The 19,127-nt window shown below is 42.3% G+C and overlaps 4 protein-coding genes across 4 annotated transcripts; 2 read left to right on the forward strand and 2 right to left on the reverse strand.

The window, feature by feature from the left end:
* Positions 1 to 58: 58 nt before the first annotated feature.
* Positions 59 to 1,986, reverse strand: N7479_004825 (fungal specific transcription factor domain-containing protein; the record flags this gene model as incomplete). The annotated part of the gene is made up of 3 exons (XM_057252522.1): positions 59 to 1,039; positions 1,099 to 1,874; positions 1,974 to 1,986. 3 exons carry the CDS (start codon positions 1,984 to 1,986, stop codon positions 59 to 61), a joined length of 1,770 nt encoding a protein of 589 aa, XP_057111847.1.
* A 329-nt stretch (positions 1,987 to 2,315) lies between these two features.
* N7479_004826 (uncharacterized protein) lies at positions 2,316 to 2,616 on the forward strand (the record flags this gene model as incomplete). Its single annotated transcript, XM_057252523.1, has 2 exons — positions 2,316 to 2,435; positions 2,533 to 2,616. The coding sequence occupies 2 exons, from the start codon at positions 2,316 to 2,318 to the stop codon at positions 2,614 to 2,616; spliced, it is 204 nt and encodes a 67-aa protein (XP_057111848.1).
* Positions 2,617 to 3,274: 658 nt separating this feature from the next.
* On the forward strand, positions 3,275 to 4,096 carry N7479_004827 (enoyl-CoA hydratase/isomerase family protein; the record flags this gene model as incomplete). Its single annotated transcript, XM_057252524.1, has 2 exons — positions 3,275 to 3,841; positions 3,890 to 4,096. 2 exons carry the CDS (start codon positions 3,275 to 3,277, stop codon positions 4,094 to 4,096), a joined length of 774 nt encoding a protein of 257 aa, XP_057111849.1.
* A 179-nt stretch (positions 4,097 to 4,275) lies between these two features.
* Positions 4,276 to 5,259, reverse strand: N7479_004828 (PIG-F family protein; the record flags this gene model as incomplete). Its single annotated transcript, XM_057252525.1, has 3 exons — positions 4,276 to 4,432; positions 4,490 to 4,776; positions 4,840 to 5,259. 3 exons carry the CDS (start codon positions 5,257 to 5,259, stop codon positions 4,276 to 4,278), a joined length of 864 nt encoding a protein of 287 aa, XP_057111850.1.
* Between the last annotated feature and the right edge of the window lie 13,868 nt (positions 5,260 to 19,127).

Below are 19,127 nucleotides of genomic sequence, written 5' to 3' on the forward strand. Positions count from 1 at the left end.
AAAGGAAACAAGACAGGACCATATTTTGTATAGTGCCAATTCCCAAGCTTTGTTGTGTTTATACATTGAGTAGCCAGGAGCCACTCCAGTCAAATCCAGCGCCTTCCCAATTATTGCTGAATGGATCCAAGCTAACATCAAGAGACGCAAAGTCATAAGTATCCACCTGCTGTCCAGGCAGAGCGTCAAGGGACCGAAGGCCATCACTAGGGTCTTGAATGTCCGCCATAGTGCAAGTAGGCGAGATGCCCGTGTTCCCACTTGCAGACTCCAAGGAGTGTCCAATAGCTTGCCATTGTTTGCAAAGTTTTGTGTCGAACCCCTCGAAGAAAGAGGCTGCGTCCGGGTCGAAAGTAGGTGACGAACCCCCAAATGGACCTAACTCTCGGACTTTTTCGGTCAATTTGTTTAGCGCACGCAGCGGTCCGACCGCTGAGAGCCACCTTTCAGATAGCTTTTGAAGGGAGAGCTTCATGACTGTTAATTCATGTTCGGCAATACTCTGCAGGTGGGTATAGCGGCAGCTAGAAAGAAGTGACAGTCCAGCGCATAGTGGATAGAATGCAAAGACAGGGCCGAGATATCGAAGCTCATCGCGAAGCAAGAATTCCTCGTAAATCCCGGCAATAAACGAAGACGCGACCAGAGATGCTGCGGGTGGTACGCTACCTGGAGTAGGTGAGCGATGAAGAATAGTGAGCACCACAAAATACATGACTAGCAGCTGTTGAACTTCTAGGTTGCAAATAGCCGCATCGTCTTGAGCTGCGACAGATGATCGTAATCTTGGAATGACTTGTTTTGCCCATCGGTAGACGGCGTTCTCGAGATCGACCTGCCTTTGCCGAGAAATTTCTTGTCGTAAATGGGACTCGACCGTATCTCCCAGTAGCCGGGATATCGTGCAATAGGCTAGGAATAATTGAGATTTGAAGTTGTTCACGGGGAAATCATTAAGTGATGGTGGAAGCACGTCGCTGTCACGTAGATTGATGGTTCGTGGTCGACCAACACCAACAGAAATTATATTGTCTCGCACCTAAGTTACTATGTTAGCGCATAATATTTTCTGTGTTGATATTCCAAGGAGATACATACCACAAGAGACCACCACAGCCTTCTCCGGAGCCCCCGATCTCGAGAATTCGGCGCGGGTTCCTTGTGCAGCCCGATCTGAAAAGCCATTGCGCCAGCTGTTCGAATCCAAAAGCCACTTGTATCGGTAGAAACATCCTCAGGCCCAACTGGATTATACCAATGCAACAGGCAGGCGGCCACAATAGAAACCAAAGGGTTGTCACAACCGCCAAAAAAGAAAAGTAATTTTGCGCGTCGATAAAAAACTTCACTAGACCCATAATCCAAATGAGCTTTGGAGACTCTGCTTCCAGCGAGAAAGATAGCCTGGAGGAGTAGCATTGATCGCGGCGCACTCTCATCCAGCCATTTCGGATCCACAACCGGCGTCCAGGGTGCACAGTGCATGTTAAAACTAGCCATTAACTCTTTTTGGACTGATACTGGAGGTAACTCATAGGCACCTTGATCACGAAGCATTTGCAAGTCGGTTGCTGATGCTTTAGGGTTGGTGTATGTAGTTTCGCGACCGGGTTTGACCATATTTTCATCGAACGGCACGCTGCCACCGAGATATTCACTGCGGCCACGATAGCTCTCTTCTTTAATAAACGGGTCGCCATTATTGGCGACCGCAGATGCAGTGGTTTCAACCGCATTGGTTTCAACTGGAATCACTTCATGAGGATCGCTCAAAGAATTCTGCTGTGAAGCCACTTGCGCCTCCAATGACTCGGGAGAAATCTGTGAGCTCCGCGGCGTCTGACTCAAAGGAGCAGAGATTGACACATTCCGCCCTGGCGATAGGCTGTTTGTGAACCTCTTGCGCTTCCTTGTATATGGTCTGAAGGGAGTCAATTATTTTGATTATTCGACTTCTTTTCGGGTCTACTTACCTGCACTCCACATCTGATTTTTTGCAGTTGGTACAAGGGTCTTGTGTCGCAAAGTCACACCTCACCTATGAGAATTAGATTACTCGAGGGCGCGCCAATAGATGATCAATGCGATACCTTTCTTTTATGACAGATTATACATGCCGAAGACATGGCGTTATGCCAGCGTAGATCCAAGTGACCTTGATGGGTTGGAGAAGGTCGAAAGTGGGGTTTAGCCGAGGCATTCCTATAAATTGCTCAACCAGCATAATTCGTCTTTTTTTCAATTACTGTTCCTTTTTTTTTTAAATATGGCCTCACACAAATCGAGTGACAACAAGAAATTCTTCTTATTCGGGCATGTCGGTGGTTGCAATGAATCGTCCCGATAGGAAGAATGCTATCGACCCCTTGGCTGCAAAAGCACTCTGCGATACATCTCTAATCTGTCAATGGTCCAACTTGTCACCAGCAGAAATAGTAGAATGGTAGAAGTAATATGAATTGATAGTTGCACAGTGAGATAGATGGTAGCATATCATATTGAGTACAACCCATCTCTTCAACAATATTTCAGAGCGCAAGTCCTCGAAGCTTCGAACCGTCATATACCTTTGATAAGGACGTTCCCACCATGGCCACGCCTAGGGCTAGCCTGTAAGCCTTTCCAGAATCTCAGCCCGAAAGAACGCTTCACTTGACTTCCTCGCTGGTTGGGCTGGCCGTCTTCAATGTTCTTCAACCTGCTCTCCGTGTCCCTATGTCCGGGCGTCCTCTGGGGCTCCTACGGCTCCTTCTCGGACTGACTGTTTACTCACCAGTCAAAGGACTTGAGGCCATCCAACAGTTCATCTACATATATGACATCTACAACATATGGGCCCGCACTACCTAGTCATATACTAATCCCATTCCATTGTGAATGAACTGGCCAAAGCTATGCCAAAAGACGTCTGAAAAGACACCTTAGAAGATTTTAAAAATACTGTCAAAGAACATCTCCAGGGATACTGATAATATATCAGAAACGTTGATAATTATAGAGGATGTATAAGCAGCTGATTATTCCAAGATTGTGCATCTATACAAATGATCAACTCACTATGCATCCCGAGGTCTATGAAATCTTCCTGGCATCTCAATTGAAGCGGTTTAAGAGTAACAAGGCGGAGACGTGGACGAATGAAGTCAATAGGACTAAAGTCCCTAGTGTTCACCATACGCTACGATAGCGGGGTTTAGCCGAGGCATAGGAGTCTATAAAACGCCTAACCGGCAAGATTTCGGCTTTTTGAGGAACAGTTTGCTTGATATTGAATATGGCCGAACACGACAGAGTGACAACAGATACTTCCTCGTGTCTTGGCATCTCATTGATTGCAATCAATCGCCCTAATAGGAAGAACGCCGTCGATCCTTCGACTGCGAAGGCTCTTTACGAAGCCATTCTTGTCTTTGAGAATGACCTGAAACAAAAAGTGTGTGTCCTGACAGGTGCTGGCGGTAGTTTTTGCGCAGGAGCCGACCTCCACAGCGTTGCACAGGCAAACAACGATACACCCGGCGACAACCTTCAACCTGTCGATGGCCGCAACTTGGGGCCAATGGGTCCCTCTAGACTCATTATAAAAAAGCCAGTCATATGTGCTATTTCTGGATATGCCGTCGCAGGAGGCCTAGAGTTGAGCCTACTTGCAGATATGCGTGTGGTTGAAGAAGACACAGTCTTCGGTGTCTTTTGTCGACGCTGGGGTGTGCCTTTAATCGATGGAGGAACTGTCCGACTGCAAGCCATTGTCGGGCTTGGTCGTGCCTTGGATATGATATTGACCGGTCGGCCCGTGAGCGCCCAGGAAGCGCTGGCTATGGGACTGGCGAGCCGAGTGGTTCCTAAAGGATAATCATTGAATGAAGCTATTAGGATAGCAAGACAGCTCATCACGTTCCCTGAGCTATGTCTCAACACAGATCGCCAGTCATGCTACTACAGTGCGTATGAGGCATCCTCATTCCAGGATGCGATGTACCAGGAGTTCAATGCTGGGAGCAAGGTGATTTCGCAGGAAGCCATAGCAGGCGCGACAAAGTTCAGCAAAGGTGCAGGACGGCACGGCAGCTTCAAGGGTCATAGCAATCTGTGAAAAACAACAGGCTCCCATTAAAGGGGTGTACATTAAGAAATTAATTCTTCGGATATCTAAAACCAATTATAACTAGTGGCGGCAGTCATGTAAGAACTTTTATGCCAATAGAAGCCCGACATATATCTTTGAAGATATGCTGTGTGGCGCGGATATAGAGGGATTCCGCGACAGAATCCCTAATTAGTCTTCTTTTCGGTCTCGCTCAAATCCTCCGAGGTGAATCTGACACGCTTGCCGTAAACCAATGGGGTCCGAGAAAGCAAGGAGCCAACGGCATATCCGATGTAGGCTCCAACAAGAATCGTGATTGGGAATGCCTGCCAAGGTCGGTCCCTTCGTATACAAGTTAGCCAGGTATTTAACATTTGAGGTACAGTATGTATAACTCACCAGTCAAGAGGAATAGGAATAGCGCCAAACCACGCCCCCAAGCCTGTGCCGAGCGCACTGCCCCAGACAGCATCAGCGGGACGGGCAATGCCCCAAACCTCGTTCCACACGGCGCGATCTAGCCCGTGGACGTAGATTAGGGCCGTTGCGGATAGAACGGCCATGTGGGCCGCACACAGGACGGTCTCGGAATTGTGCGTTGTGAGGGGGGCACCGAAAAGAACCAGAAGGATTGTCAAAATGGGAGTGGCCACGGCGAAGGTCAGAGCGAGCGAAAGGAGGGCTGGCTAAAAACTCGTGTCAGTATCAATGACTTGCAGTTTCCTCCCAATTAGAAAAGTATGGCGTACCAGTAACCGGGACCAGATGAGCGCCCAACTGTTAGCGTGCTGCTTCCGCTTTCCATGCTTTCCATGGCGCGCGGCGCCACTAGGGACAGATGGCCGAGGGCTTGATTTGCCATCAGCCGGGGCGGACGCGCTCGTCTCTGCTGACGGTGTCGACCCGGCGGGCGGAAGACAAACAATCACGTAGAGAATTTGTATAAGGGTGAGCCATGGTAGGGTGTAAAGAAGCTCCTTGGTAGGATCAGCCACCAATGCTTCAAAGCGAGTAGCGCCCAATGCCAAAAGGAGTGCTGGGTGCGCAATGGAGTAGATCCGGGATACCAGCGAGGGGAGGATATTGACGGGAGAGGCGGATGGTTTCTCGTCGGGGACCAGGGTAGTCGAGGAGGAACCCCCCGGTGCAGAAGAGTTATCTGGGGCCATTGCTCACTGCAACTGGCTGTTTTCTGTGGAAAACAAACCTTGAACAGCTCCCGGCTAATTTGGGATGGAGATGGGAGGGTCTTCAATGGGGGTGACAGCTTGACGGTGATTGGCTGTGGCCTTAATGCCGTGTCGCCTGATACCTCAGGCAGAATAAACTTACTGCCTTGATTTTCGGGCTACAACAACATGTCCGACTACTCCGTATGGTGGAAATGTATGGGTCCAATCAATGGTCTTCAACTCTCCGTATTGCTGTATTGACTTCCTGGCAATTTATACTGTCCTGATTACATAAGAAATATTACTGTATACTTAGGATTAATAAATCCTCCGGTATCCTGGTGTATCTGCGCCGACACACCCCCTCAGCGGTCCCAGTATACTTGCTGAGATCGCTGTATCATCTTGTAATTCCTAGTCTATAAGATGGCCTATATCAACCATGTTGAGCAGTCGCACGAAGCTCTTATACTTTTGCCGAGTGAGCAATTTAGTGAGGCCATCAGCAACTATACTTGCTGTAGGCACCCAGCGCACCTGTATTCGACCCTGTTAGACTTCCTAGCGGAGCCAATAGTGGTGAATATCGATATATCGAAGCTTCGTTTCAAAAGCTGTGTCCTCGCTTATCAATAAGCTGATAGTCCTCTCGTTATTACAGTCGATTATTAGGTAGTATAACGGAGTAAAGGCGAGGTTTTAAAGCAATCGGCGCCACTATTAGAGCTGCTTTCCTGCCTCCGATAGGCCGAGTAGCTCTGCTTCTGTGGTTGACGTTGTTACTGTAGGTTACTTGCTTACTTTCCAGTCAATTGGACCGCCGTATACTTAACAGATATACCCAGCTGAGCTTTTTCTATCCGGGTGGTCTCTATACGAAGCGTCACTTGCAAACTGCACCGAGTCGGTCCCAGTATTGGCTGTTCTGTACTCAATCGCTAGGTTCCGGGTAGAGTAGAGGTAGGTAATAACTCGATCAGCTGCTTACTGGTGCTGTAGACCGGGGTTCGTGAGAAATTGCGCGAGCTTCGCGGTCGCCTTTGCAGCGTCGGGCCTAGTGATAATAGTGGTATACCCTGCTGAGCCCACCTTTTGCTGGTATAGTAGGATTTCCTTTAGCGTTACTACCCCCTGAAAAGGGGTCAATTCCTTAACCGGCAGTGGAGTATAGACTGGTACCCTTTCTGTTAAGTGATATCGGGTAGCAATACTTATTATATAGCTATCTTAATATAACCAGAGCTTCTTTTGTTACCGGTCTCGAATGATTCGTATATTTAGGAACTATATTGCTTCTCTATAATCGGTTAGTTCCTAGTGTGCTTCGAGATCTCGCTCTAATTGCTGTACCTACGCCTTTGTATTGGTATAACTGGCGATTAGGATATTATCTATATAGAAGAAAACCAGTAGTCCTTTTCCTATAAAAACGTATAGGTCTTCTAGCACTTACTGTAGACCTAGCTTACGGAGTACGCTTACTGCTTCTTACTACTAAAGTCGTGGTAAAATCCGTAGACCGTATAGCGCGCGACGTAACTTCTAGTATTTACCTAGGTTTTAAAATCCCTTAGGTATATACGTATACGTCTCTTAGTCTAACTTACTGTTTAGGAACGCGGTGACAGTATCTCTCTGTCTTAGGTTAAGATCAAAGGCAGTAACTAAGGCAAAAATTATCCTCGCTGTCCTTACTGCTAGCGTAGTAGCTCTCTTTTCCTCGTAAGAGATAGTTTTAAGGTCTCCGCGTACACAGATATAGGCCTTAAGCTTTAAAAGGTACCCGTCCTAGTCAAATTTATATAAGAACACCTATAAAAGAGGGAGAATCTGCTTCCCTCGGTCTCTTGGTTTCTTAATAACCTTAAAAGTCCCCTTTTCAGAGAGGGAGTTAATCTCCTTCCTTATCGCTGCGAGAAAACCTTCCTAAAATAGGTGGTTTATTATATCCTTCTAGTATTTTAGCGGTAGTAGGAGGTCGTCTCGGTAGCGGCGAGTATCTGGTTTCTCAGCGTATAAGCTAGCGGTAAAAGTATAGAGTAGCGCCGGCGGTTCCACTTCTTAGGTGGTGCTTATCGCGTAGGCGAAGTCTTTTTCCTACCTTACTTGGCGTCTACGCCTACCACTGAGTATATTGCTAGTATCTATATCTCCGATTATCTCTCTTCTCGGAGCCAGTAGCTCTGCCTAAAGTTACTTCTCTAGTTTGTCTTCAGTGGTTTTAAGATCCGCTTCTTCTTACTGGATCTAGTCCCTTTGATCTCCCTCGGTATCCACCCCCTAACCAGAGCCAGTATACCTCTCTTGCTCCTGCGGTGGGGTGATTGGTAGTGGTAGTAGGGGCTGTTTAATCGGAAAGGAACCTAGTAGTGCTTGTGGTTAGACTTCCGCACGACCCAGTTTGGGTCGAAGGTCTCGACCCAGAACCCAACCCAGTCTGGGTCTGGGTCGAAACCTCATAACCCAGGCCCAACCCAGACCCAGTGACTGGGGCCCCAGAAAACCCAGTATAGCCCCAGTTCGACCCAGTTTCTGCATAAATTATAGTATAAATATTTAAATAATATACTGTCATTTTCCCCTGTTATAGTTTCTACATCGAAATGCTACACTCTCTACCAATAAGGGAAAGGAAATTTTAAGAAATTACCTCGTTCTTCAAAGCAATATATCTGGTTCAAGATTAATTACTTCTTCAAATGCTTTATTTCATATAGAAAGGTGGTATGTGTTAGCTGCTGGTTTTCTCAAGCGTACGATAGCATTCTATTTAAAATACAAAGTATACCCCAAGTTGTAGATATATATATTCAATATATATCAATATAATATATATTTTTATCTATAGAGTAAAATAATTTTTGAATTTATTTATTTCTCTTCTTCTGTTTAATTTTAGAGCTTATATAACTATAGATAGATATCTAGTAAACCTTTACATTTAAAACTACTTACTACCTCTTAATCTACTTGGTATATACGACTTGAAGGGAGGGTAGGAAGAAATATTTTGAGAAGGATTAATAGAACTGGGGTGGGAATTGGGGTTTGACTAGGGTTTTACTAGGTTTACTGGGTTCTTACCGGGTTAAATAGGTTCTTACTGGGTTCTTACTGGGTTAAATAGGTTATAACTGGGTCTTGACTGGGTTATCTCAGGTAGACCTCATAACCGCCCGCGAGCGGCCCTCTGAGGGCCGCCCGCAGACCCGCACTTTTGCGGGCGGAGGGCAAGCGACGCCTACCCGCGGGTCGGGTAGGTTATTTTCTTGCCCTCAGAGGGCGGCCCTCCAAACATTTTGAGGGCCGACAAACAGGACAAACAGGGAAATCCCTAGAGTTGTATAAAATATACATTTCTCAGCTGTATTATTTAGTATTTGGTTTACAGCTTAGTATTATAGAAAATAAATATAACCAGGAGTAATCATTTAAACAGGCTAAATAACATCAAATCTTAATAGAAATATCTCATTCTTTGAGGAACTAATATACGTTATATAGCTTTAAGTTCTACGGCGTTTATCACTCTCAATTTCATAACTATCAAGCTTACTTGAGCGCTTCCGAACCCTCCCTGAATGCCGTTGTGTATAAGGCAACTCAGGCTCACTATCCGTATCCTCCTCCTGCTCTTCAACCTCGAGCTCCGATTGAGTCCGCTGCCTCCGTTGTGATTGACCTTGATCAACTACCACTTCGATAGTACTATCCTTATCCTCCACGTCCTCGTAAGTATCACTGCCCTCGTTATCATCACTTATAGGGTCAAAATGATGAGTGTTGGTTATATCACTCTCCTCTTGGTTGGCTTGTATCTCTTTATATAAAAGATACTTATTGATCAAAGCTCGGTGGGTATCTTCGATCTCAAATTTTGATATATATATGAATATCATTAGATCTTGAACTGTTGATACCTTTAGAGAGCCTCGTCGGTAGTGACAGATATCCCTGGCGGAGTTAAAAAGGCGTTCTACACCCGCCCCTGTAGCTGGTATTGATAGTATATCGCGTGTAAGGTTTGCAAGAGTAGGGTACTGATACTGATGCTCTTTCCAAAATATATAGGTAGGCGTTCGTATAATACCTTAAATATAAGTTAATATAGGGTAGATAACAAAAAGATATAACTTACCACTGTCAAGGTATTCCTTAAGCTTATTATATTCACTCAATACTAAGGGCTGGGACCCTTCTACTCCGTATTCTATTTTAAGCTCTGAAATCGCGATTGCGGATAATCGAGCTCTGGATAATGATTGTGTATCTGAATGAAGTTTCTTGTAGGACTGAAAGTATTCCTTAAGACTTGCTCGATAGATTGCACGCTAGTTATTAACCGGATTATCCTAGTCCTTTCCTTTAAAAAAGTCAAGCTTTTGTTGGGGTGAGAGAATAGTGCCAATTGCGTAAAGATTGTTATCAATTTGATCGGTCTAGCTGTAATATTGCGAAAGCTTCTTCTCTGCTGCCTCAAGAGAAGCAAGTATAAGCTGCTTCTATACAACCTTCTTCCGTTTTAAAACAGTCTTTGACTTTTCAAGGTAGTTGAAGAGCTTGTTGTAGATATTAAAGATTAGGTAAATACTAATATCCTTAGTTTTAGAAAGAAGAGTGGTGAATTTGAAGAAAGGCTGGGTGATCCAAAGAAGATAGTCAATCTGTCGCCACTCTTCTGGACTTAGTGTAAAGTGTTCCTGGTTATACTAAGCGCAGAATTGATCAAAGGTTGATTGGAGCCGTTTGGCACGTCGGAGTATCAAAAATATCGAATTCCAGCGAGTTCGGATATCCTAGATCGGAACAAGCTTTGGCTCCTCAGTTTAAAGGTTATAGAATAACTCTCTCCGTTGTAGACTTGCGTTAATATAGATAGTAAGGTTTCGGACCTATATAAGAATAGAAGGATTAGTATAATAAAAAAAGTAGAGTTATAGGGATATACCTTATTAAGCGTATCAACAATTTCTCTTTTTTGTTGCCTTGCACGAAGAGAGCGAACACGGTCGTTAGACCAGTCTATCTCCGCACTCTTATTCTTTGGAATTGCCTTTATCTTCCCAAGAAGATTATTCAGACTAAGCTGGATAATATAGGCAATACAAGGAACCCGAACGATTGTAGCACTATTGTTTAGCTTAAGCGACTGGAGTGATTCTTGGATACTTGCTATTATAGTATTATTATTTGATATATTGTTAGTAGTGACTGCAAGTACTCGATCTGCAATCTTATACTGATAGAGGAGCTTTAAAACCACGTTACTTAGGTTAATACCTAAGTGTGAGCTAGATAATGGTTCAAATCCAAGAAGAACCTCTCGATACTCCCAATGCTGGTCGAGGAAGTAGCCAGTGACAGCTATAAAGGCCTATCGAAACGGAGATATCCAGCAATCTAATACAATCGAAAGCTTTGTATTGGGAGGAAGCTTGTTAAGAATAGACTGTTGCTGTTCCTGGATATACCGCTGTAGTCGAGACCGTATTGTGACCGCAGAAGGGATCTGTGGTTATGTCGGGGTAAGTCGGGCAAAGTTAATAACTTTACGAAATTCTGGGTGTTCAATGAACTTAAAGGGGAGACGGGAGAGGGTAAGTAGTTGTAAGAGCTTCTGTTCCTATACCTCTTGCGTAAAAACTGTTGACTTGCTTAGTACGTTCTGCGCCTATTAATCCAGAGAGTTATTAGTAAATAAATAATAGAAAAATTGTATAATATATACGGTATTTATAAGTAGTCCCTTAATATTACCCTTCTGGGTACTGGATTTACGATAAGTCGGTCCAGCTAAGTGTCGATAAAGTGCAGTTATTCTATACCGCCTATTTGCTGGATGATCGAGGACTTTATAGTATTGACGATATATTGCCCCTGGTTTGCCAGTTTTTGTATCAGCCACTTGATTAAATTGCTCCCAGTAAGTGGCTGTCCGGTTGCTATTCCAGTTTAGTCGTTTTTTTGTCTTTCCAAACTCAGTCTCTAACCACTAGGAAACAAAATTATCTTTTGATATATCGGTGTATAGAATAAACGCTATTGATCGACCTGGGCTAATACGCTGAAGTGAAGAAGGAATTGAAGGTGGAGGAATTGGGGTAAGAAACCCAGAATTTGAGGTGGTATCAAATGTCTGCTGGCTTTCGGAAACCTTAGGGGTTAGGAATTGCTTATTCGGAAAGCAGAGAAGAGGGTCGACTGAATTTGTAGGATCACCGTCGTAGATAGATAAGGAATAGATATCTGAGAACTGAGAAATTTGAGATATTGTTAACCAAATAATCACTTGTAGATTATATCTTAACAACGGGATAGGAATCAGAAGGTAGATATACTAAGAAAATTAATAAATCCTAGTAAATAGAATTGATCAACTACCCTGAAGTTCAGCTTACTGGGTAAATAGTAAATATATCACAATTTGATCCACTTTAACTTAAGATAATCTCTATAATTGGCTAGATTTACTAGGCTAATTGAGGGCCGCCCTTATCCAGCCCTCAATCCGCCCTCGGAATATACGGGCCGCCCTCAACCCGCCCTTAACCCGCCCTCAAAAATCAGTATTCAGATAAGAAGTATATACCCTAGGTCTAGCTGAAGTTGCAAATATATATTTCTCTAACTCTATTATCTAATATTGACAACCTTCACAATTGACAACAACCAATATACTTAAAGATACTAAGAATATATAATATCATTATTACCTGCTATGATTTATCGTAATATAACTCAATTTTATAAAGTTTCTTGATGCTGATAAAGAAATGGATTGTAAATATAATATTCAAACCAGAACACCGTTAAATAACCGTAATTTAAAGTGATGAGTTAGCACTTTTATATATCTAAATTAGGAAAGGTCAACTTTTTTTATGTAAACGAGGGCCGATGAGGGCCGCCCTCGAGCGGCCCTCAGAGGGCGGAGGGTCGGGTGAGGGCAGGTAAGTATCCGCCCTCCGCCCGCGAGGGTCGGGCGGAGGGCGGGAGATTCCGGCCCTCTGAATGTTTTTAATGAGGTCTAATCTCAGGGGTATTTCTTTAGACCTATATAATTTTAGTATAATAGACTAATCAACAAGAGTAGGATGATTTACTATATTTGATATATCAATATTCCTAGACACTTCTATAACTTTAGTGTATTTCTTCCTTTATACGTTAAAGAATTTCTCCCCTTATATCCCTTTGTATATATTATATATCATTCTTATATTATGTCTTAAAGCTAACTTTCCGACTTTGTATCGTCGCTCTATAGTGGTGATCTTGACGATCTCTTATATATTTCAACTGGATAAGTCACACTATCCGTAAGTCAACACACAATCGACTTAAACTTCCGAAGACCAGATGATCCCCTCCTAATCCCCCCTTTATTGAAACGCGTTGGACCCAACTATAGGAAAGGGTTTATTCTATACGATACAATATTATATAACGATTTTATGGACTAGTGGTTAGAGACTGACTACGGGAGGAAAAGTAAGCTTAAATAGGATTCGAACCGCTATACAGAGATCTAGAATAGCTACTATTAGGTAGCTTAGGGTATTGATAGCGCACTAAAGATTATATACAAGCGCTGTGGGAAGATCCTAGAGTATCCTTATACACTAAGCCCGAACAGTATAGGCAAAGCGCAGTATTATAGTATATCAACTATCTAGAAATATCGGAAAACGGCTGGTTGTTTACGGTCGGAAAAGGGGAAGAAAGCAGAGATTATAAACTTCCTACAAAGAGAGGTATATTTTATATTATAAAACTAAGTAACTATACTAATTTATTATTATTCTAGGGAGAGGTTTCAGTAAGTATACCCTTCTTATAAGAAGATTGGGAGGAGGATCTCCTCCAATTTCTTACTCTTAACCGGCTCCTATTCTATCTGATCGAGCATCTATTATTCAAACGTATTATCAATAAAGCTCGTTCCGCCCTATCCCCTCCAGTGATCCTATCTACCGATACTATCCGTCGCCGATTGGGTAGTCTAGTTAAAGACCGGCAGCAGCGTATCCTTCGTACGCTGCCTTCTGGCTTAAAGATATCTATTGCGCTTAACTGCTGGATATCTCTATTCTCGTAGGTATTTATAGCTATTACTGGCTATTTTATTAACAGTGATTGGGTATATCGTGAGGTACTACTTGGGTTTAAGCCGCTTTATAGTATATATACCGGCTCTTACCTAAGTAGTATTCTTATAGAAACCCTAGTGGAGCACAATATTGAAGATAAAGTATTCGGGTTAATAACAGATAATGTATCAAACAACAAGATATTAGCTACTGCTCTCTAATAGGCTTTATCAGATAATACTATTATCACCCGAATACTATGTCTTACCCACGTTATCCAGCTCAGCCTAAATCAGTTTCTTACTCGGATCAAGGTAGTTCTATTAAATAAATCAGCCGAGACAAGGTGGATAGAGAAGCAGTTAAGGCTAGCCTAAGAAAATACGAAGTAAAGTCAGATCTCCTCTACACTGAACAAAGTCCGTTATCTTGCGATTTACGTTAATATAAGTCCCCAGCGCAGAGAGACCTTTTATAATCTTCAGATAACTAATATTAAGATCGTTCTAATCCAAGATATAAAGATACGATAGAATTCTACGTTCCTTATACTTCGCCGGGTAAAGAGGCTACGTGCTATCTTCTCTTTATTCTATACAGAGTATGATTGTGAGGAGATACTACTCAGCGAGTAAGAGTGGTGTTAGATCGACTATCTTCTTTGTATCACCGAGCCCTTCTTTAATTATATAATACAGCTATCAAAGACTCGAGATATCACTGCCCACTATATATTTAAGATCTACAATAAACTATTCGATTATCTTGAGCGATTATAGGTACAGCTACGCCGAAAGCGTGTCCTATAGAAGAAATAGATACTAGAGGCCCTTGAAGCTGGTCGGTCTAAGCTTAATAAGTATTACTCCTAAGCTGATGATCTTCGAGGGAATATCTATACAATTAGTACAATGCTTACACCGGTGAACAAATTCAAATTCTTCCTCTCTAGTGATTGGGATTAGAAATAGCGAGATACCTATCGACTTACTTTTGAATAAGCCCTTATTCTATATTAAGCAAAAGTTAGAACAAGTAGTCGTGATCTATAAAGCTATCTAACGATAGCCTATCTAAGCTCAAGGCTAGAAGAGATACTTGATAGAAGGGATATACAACCACGAGCTATTACTAATAAAATCAGTCAATATCTTGATAGCGGTAAGTAAATACAAAGAGTATATACAATAATAATACTAATATATATATAGATACTGTTTCTGTTAGGCCGCTTACTTTCTGGAAAGAGCACTAGGCTCGCTTTCCGGCTATTGCTGCCCTTGCGCGAGATACACTCTTATTTCTAGCAACTAGCGTAGGAGTTAAACGCCTCTTTAATACCGCTCGAGATATTTGTTACTATCGTTGTGGTAGAATAAAGAGTAAGACTGTCGAGGTATTAATAATGTTTCTTTGTACAACGAAATTTGATATAGAGGAGCAGGAAGTAACACTTCTTGAGAAATTCTTCTCCTAGGATAAGCTTAAGGCGGTAAAAGAGGAGAGGGAAGAGAAGCTTAGTGAGATTGAGGTTGATCCAATTAGTGATACAGAGGAGTAGGAGGATAAACCGGAAGATAAACTAGGGGATGCAATTGAGGTTGTAATTGAGGATAGACCAGAGGATATACCGGAGGAGAGGCCCTTACCTACAAGTGAATATAGTCGTCCTTACTCGCTATCATTACCACTAACCTGTACACAGACACGAGTATTAGGGAGAAAACGTAAAAGCAGGGAAGATGATTTATTTGAATACTATTAGCTTACTTAACAAAGAATCCTCAATTATACGTATCTCTTTTACCCTTTTTACAAATAAAATTAGATATAATCAAGTAAAGCAAATACTCAAAATTACCGCGAATAAATGTATAAGTTATATATTTAGAATCCTTAGTATATTTGTTTAGTTTGTAACCTAGTTTGGGGCCCCAGACCTAGTACTGGGTCACCCAGTCCGACCCAGACCCAGTACTGGGTCGAAGGGTTCGACCCAAAACCCAACCTAGACTGGGTTGGGTCTGGGTTGGGTCTGGGTTTTACTGGGTCGTGCGGAAGACTACTTGTGGTGGAGGGTCTAGGGTCGGCCAATATAACCTATTACCTACCCCCTGGACTGGGGTAGTCCCTCGTTGGTTAACTGTTATCTTTTGGACCTCTGCTTACTGCGGAACCTCCTCTTACTGCTGTACTTACTGAGGCTCCTATACTTCCTATAGATCCTGAGTCCTCTCTTCTATCGTACTAGTCTCCTCTTAACTAGTAATTTGGTGGTTTATTACCTATATAACCTCCTTAACGGTGAGTTCCTGTGGTCCCGTTATAGCTGGTAGTGGGATAGGCTGATATTTCTTATAATCAGGGGTATATTTTCGTGTCTCGTCAATGACTGTATCCCTGATATACCTCACTTTCCCACTATATAGGAACTAGATCTTCTAGATATTCGAGGTAAGGTATCCCACTACAAAGCCAATCTCTATATATAGGTTTATCTTATCGGACTGTACTTACTTCTCAATCCTACAGTACGCTAAGCTTCTATATAACCTAATATTTGATAGGTTTATCCTCGGCGCCTATAGTGCGACTTCCTTCCTTACTTCCTCCTATAGTACTACCCACCGATTCTCGGCGGCGATATACGTTGGTGTACAATTTAATAACTATACGGCGGCGCTTACGAACTCCGGCTATAGCTCCTTTAGGAGGTTCCCTTCGAGGGCGAGTATATATATCCGGGTGATAATTATTCTACCTGATCTCTCAGTATACCTATTTATCTCTGAGTACCCTAGGGGGGAGTGATATATTAGGATACTATCGCTTATAAGACTATACTCCGCTGCTCTACTAGCTGCTGCTTTATTGTTGTAGTGGAAGGCCTTAATTAGTAGCTTCCACTGATTTCTTATAAGTTATACAAACTGGTTAATAGCTAATTGATATTTAGGTTTCACTTCGTGAGTTATAATCCAGTGGAATCTCGGTCCTTCTAGGTAGAAGTGGGATATCCAGCGGTGCTTATTGTAGGCTAGCTGCAGCTAAATTAGGTCGAAATACACCCTTCTAAAACGTCTAAAGGTACGTCTAACTTATCGTCTTGAAATCTACCTCGGAGTACTTCCTGTCTTATAGGTCTGATATAGAGATTCTTACTCTGTGCTTACTCCTCCTTTATCGTTAAGAACAACGCTGTCTACTATAGTAGTAAGCTTTGCTACGGTCCGCGGTTGAATATATACTAGGCGTCGGTGCTAAATTTCAGAGGAAGCCCTTGATTCCTATAGCTTCACTAATTTCCGTTGTGCTTACTGCACAGTATATACTTATTGTAGCGGAGCCTCGCCTAGCTTATCAAAGATCTAGAGATTAAATTGATCCTATAGGTTTATATAGACGATAGGTCTATTATTTAGGTCCCGTATACAGTTTGTACGTTGGTACTAGAGGCCGCCTTTCTTCTTTAGTATCGCGTACGATACGAGACTTATATAGAAACTTAGTGAGTATAGAGCGTCGCTTAAGGTGATCTCTATCCTTCCCTTTACCGGGTGTCTCCCTAAAAGTCTAACTTTACCTCTCCCTAGTACCTACGTAGTACTATCTCCGGTTATTAGGTCAATTATATCAGGTGTGAAGTCGACGAATAGGGCTCGGTTATTGCAGATATACACACTTGATCCGGTATTAAGAATCCACCGGTCACGGAGGGAGGGCTTACCTACCTTTACCACAGAGAGTATATACTTACTAATCTGTATAGCTTCACTTAGCTTACTTCGAAAAGTGGTTGCAAAGCTAACTTAGTTAGCGGATTCGGCTGGTTTTTCCTATACTTACTGAGCTTACTGAGCTTCAGCTATCACTTTATCTACCTATTGCTTCTAAGCGTAGTCCTTTCCTAACTTCTTCTTTGCTTTCTCTAGTTTCCCTTCGTTTAGGGTATACCCTTCTAGCCGAATCGCTTTGTTTAGGAGCCAGTAAGTAGCAACTTTATACTTCGGGTGTGAGCTACTATAAGGGCAGTGTCTCTTCTTAAACAGAAGCTTCTCTTACTTTGTTTCCGGTTTCGCCTCTTAGTGACCTTACTAGGTCGAGAAAGCGCCTTTTAGAGGAGTGGTTAATAACACTACCTATACTCCTATCTCGCGATTTATCGCGCGGAATAATTCAAGGAGATCTCGGGTATCGTATACCTTCTTTTCTATCACTATTTCCTGGTATTTACCTTACCACTATATAGGTAGAACTTCTTTCACGGTGTATAGGAAGTCCCTATTGGTATCTCTGTCCTTAATACTAAGACTAACCGCTTACTCCCTTAGCGAGTTCCACTTTTAGAGCTACTTATCGATATCTCTAGTCGGCTTCTGTATTGTAAACACTTTCTAACTTATTCGGATTTCCTCCTTATACGCGGTCGATCGAGCGAACCGAGACTTTAGATATATAAGTCTATTATACGGTGTACGATATATAATCAGTGCGAGGTGGTGTACTAGGTCAAGATAGGTAAGGATATATTTATTTATATCACTCAGTCCCTTTTAGACCTTGCCAACTCCCATGGGACTAGAAAAATTTTGGTCCCATATCCTGGTCCCATCACTCCCATGGGACTAGCCAAAATTTTGGTCCCATTACCATAGTGGTCCTATGGGAGTCCTATGGGAGTGATGGGACTCCCATATGGTCCTATGGCATACATATTTTTGCCAAGCATTTCCTATTTTGGTTGCACAAAAATGCTAACTCAGCAGATAAAATACTGTTTTTTACAGGTGTATCAATATTCTCACTTCAAGTTTGTAGCAATCTAACTTTTTTATATGGTATACTATTAAAAATAGAAGATGAATATCTCAGCTATATATTTAAATATTATATTTAAGCAAAAGTAAGCTTAAATATGTAAAATTAGGTGTAGGAGATCAAGAAGAAGTTGTTGACTTAGTATCATGGTCAGTCAGTAGAGATATATATATTCATATATATGCTATACTCTCCAGTTTCAACTAAGCTCTATATATATTAAAAATTATACCAAAATATAATAAATCCTTTTTTTTTACAGCATTAGATACTATAGATAGGTCTTTATTTCATCCTTTTATTTCAAAACTACTCTTAATATCATATTATTGGTATAGAAATCAATGTCTGGACTGCGACATCGCCTATAGACGGGCGGGTGGGCACTGCCCACGGGCCTTAAGGCCTTTTTAGTAACTAAGTAGAATTCCTTGACCTCGTGACCTATATTATTTGTATATTTTTTCTTTATATTTTTAAGTAATTTAATTATATGTATATAGTAGTAGCATTAGTATATAGTAGGTTTAGAAGTATAATGATTTGACACTACTGCCAATTTTCTGACCGAGGTCAGAAAAATGAGCTTTAGAAGCCTTTATACAATGACTTAATACGACTATCAATTTTCTGACCGAGGTCAGAAAAATGGCAGTAGAAGATACAATGATTTGATACAACTGTCAGTTTTTTGACTGGGGTCAGAAAATTGAGCTTTGGAGGCCTTTATACAAGAAATTCTATCAAAATGCTAGGGGATCGGGTTAACCCTCAAAACTAGTCTTCCGCACGACCCAGTAAAACCCAGACCCAACCCAGACCCAACCCAGTCTAGGTTGGGTTTTGGGTCGAACCCTTCGACCCAGTACTGGGTCTGGGTCGGACTGGGTGACCCAGTACTGGGTCTGGGGCCCCAAACTGGGTTACAAACTAAACAAATATACTAAGGATTCTAAA

This window comes from Penicillium vulpinum, assembly GCF_028829585.1.
Source record: "Penicillium vulpinum strain IBT 29486 chromosome Unknown utg000002l_segment0_segment0, whole genome shotgun sequence".
NCBI classification, from domain to species: Eukaryota; Fungi; Ascomycota; class Eurotiomycetes; order Eurotiales; family Aspergillaceae; genus Penicillium; species Penicillium vulpinum.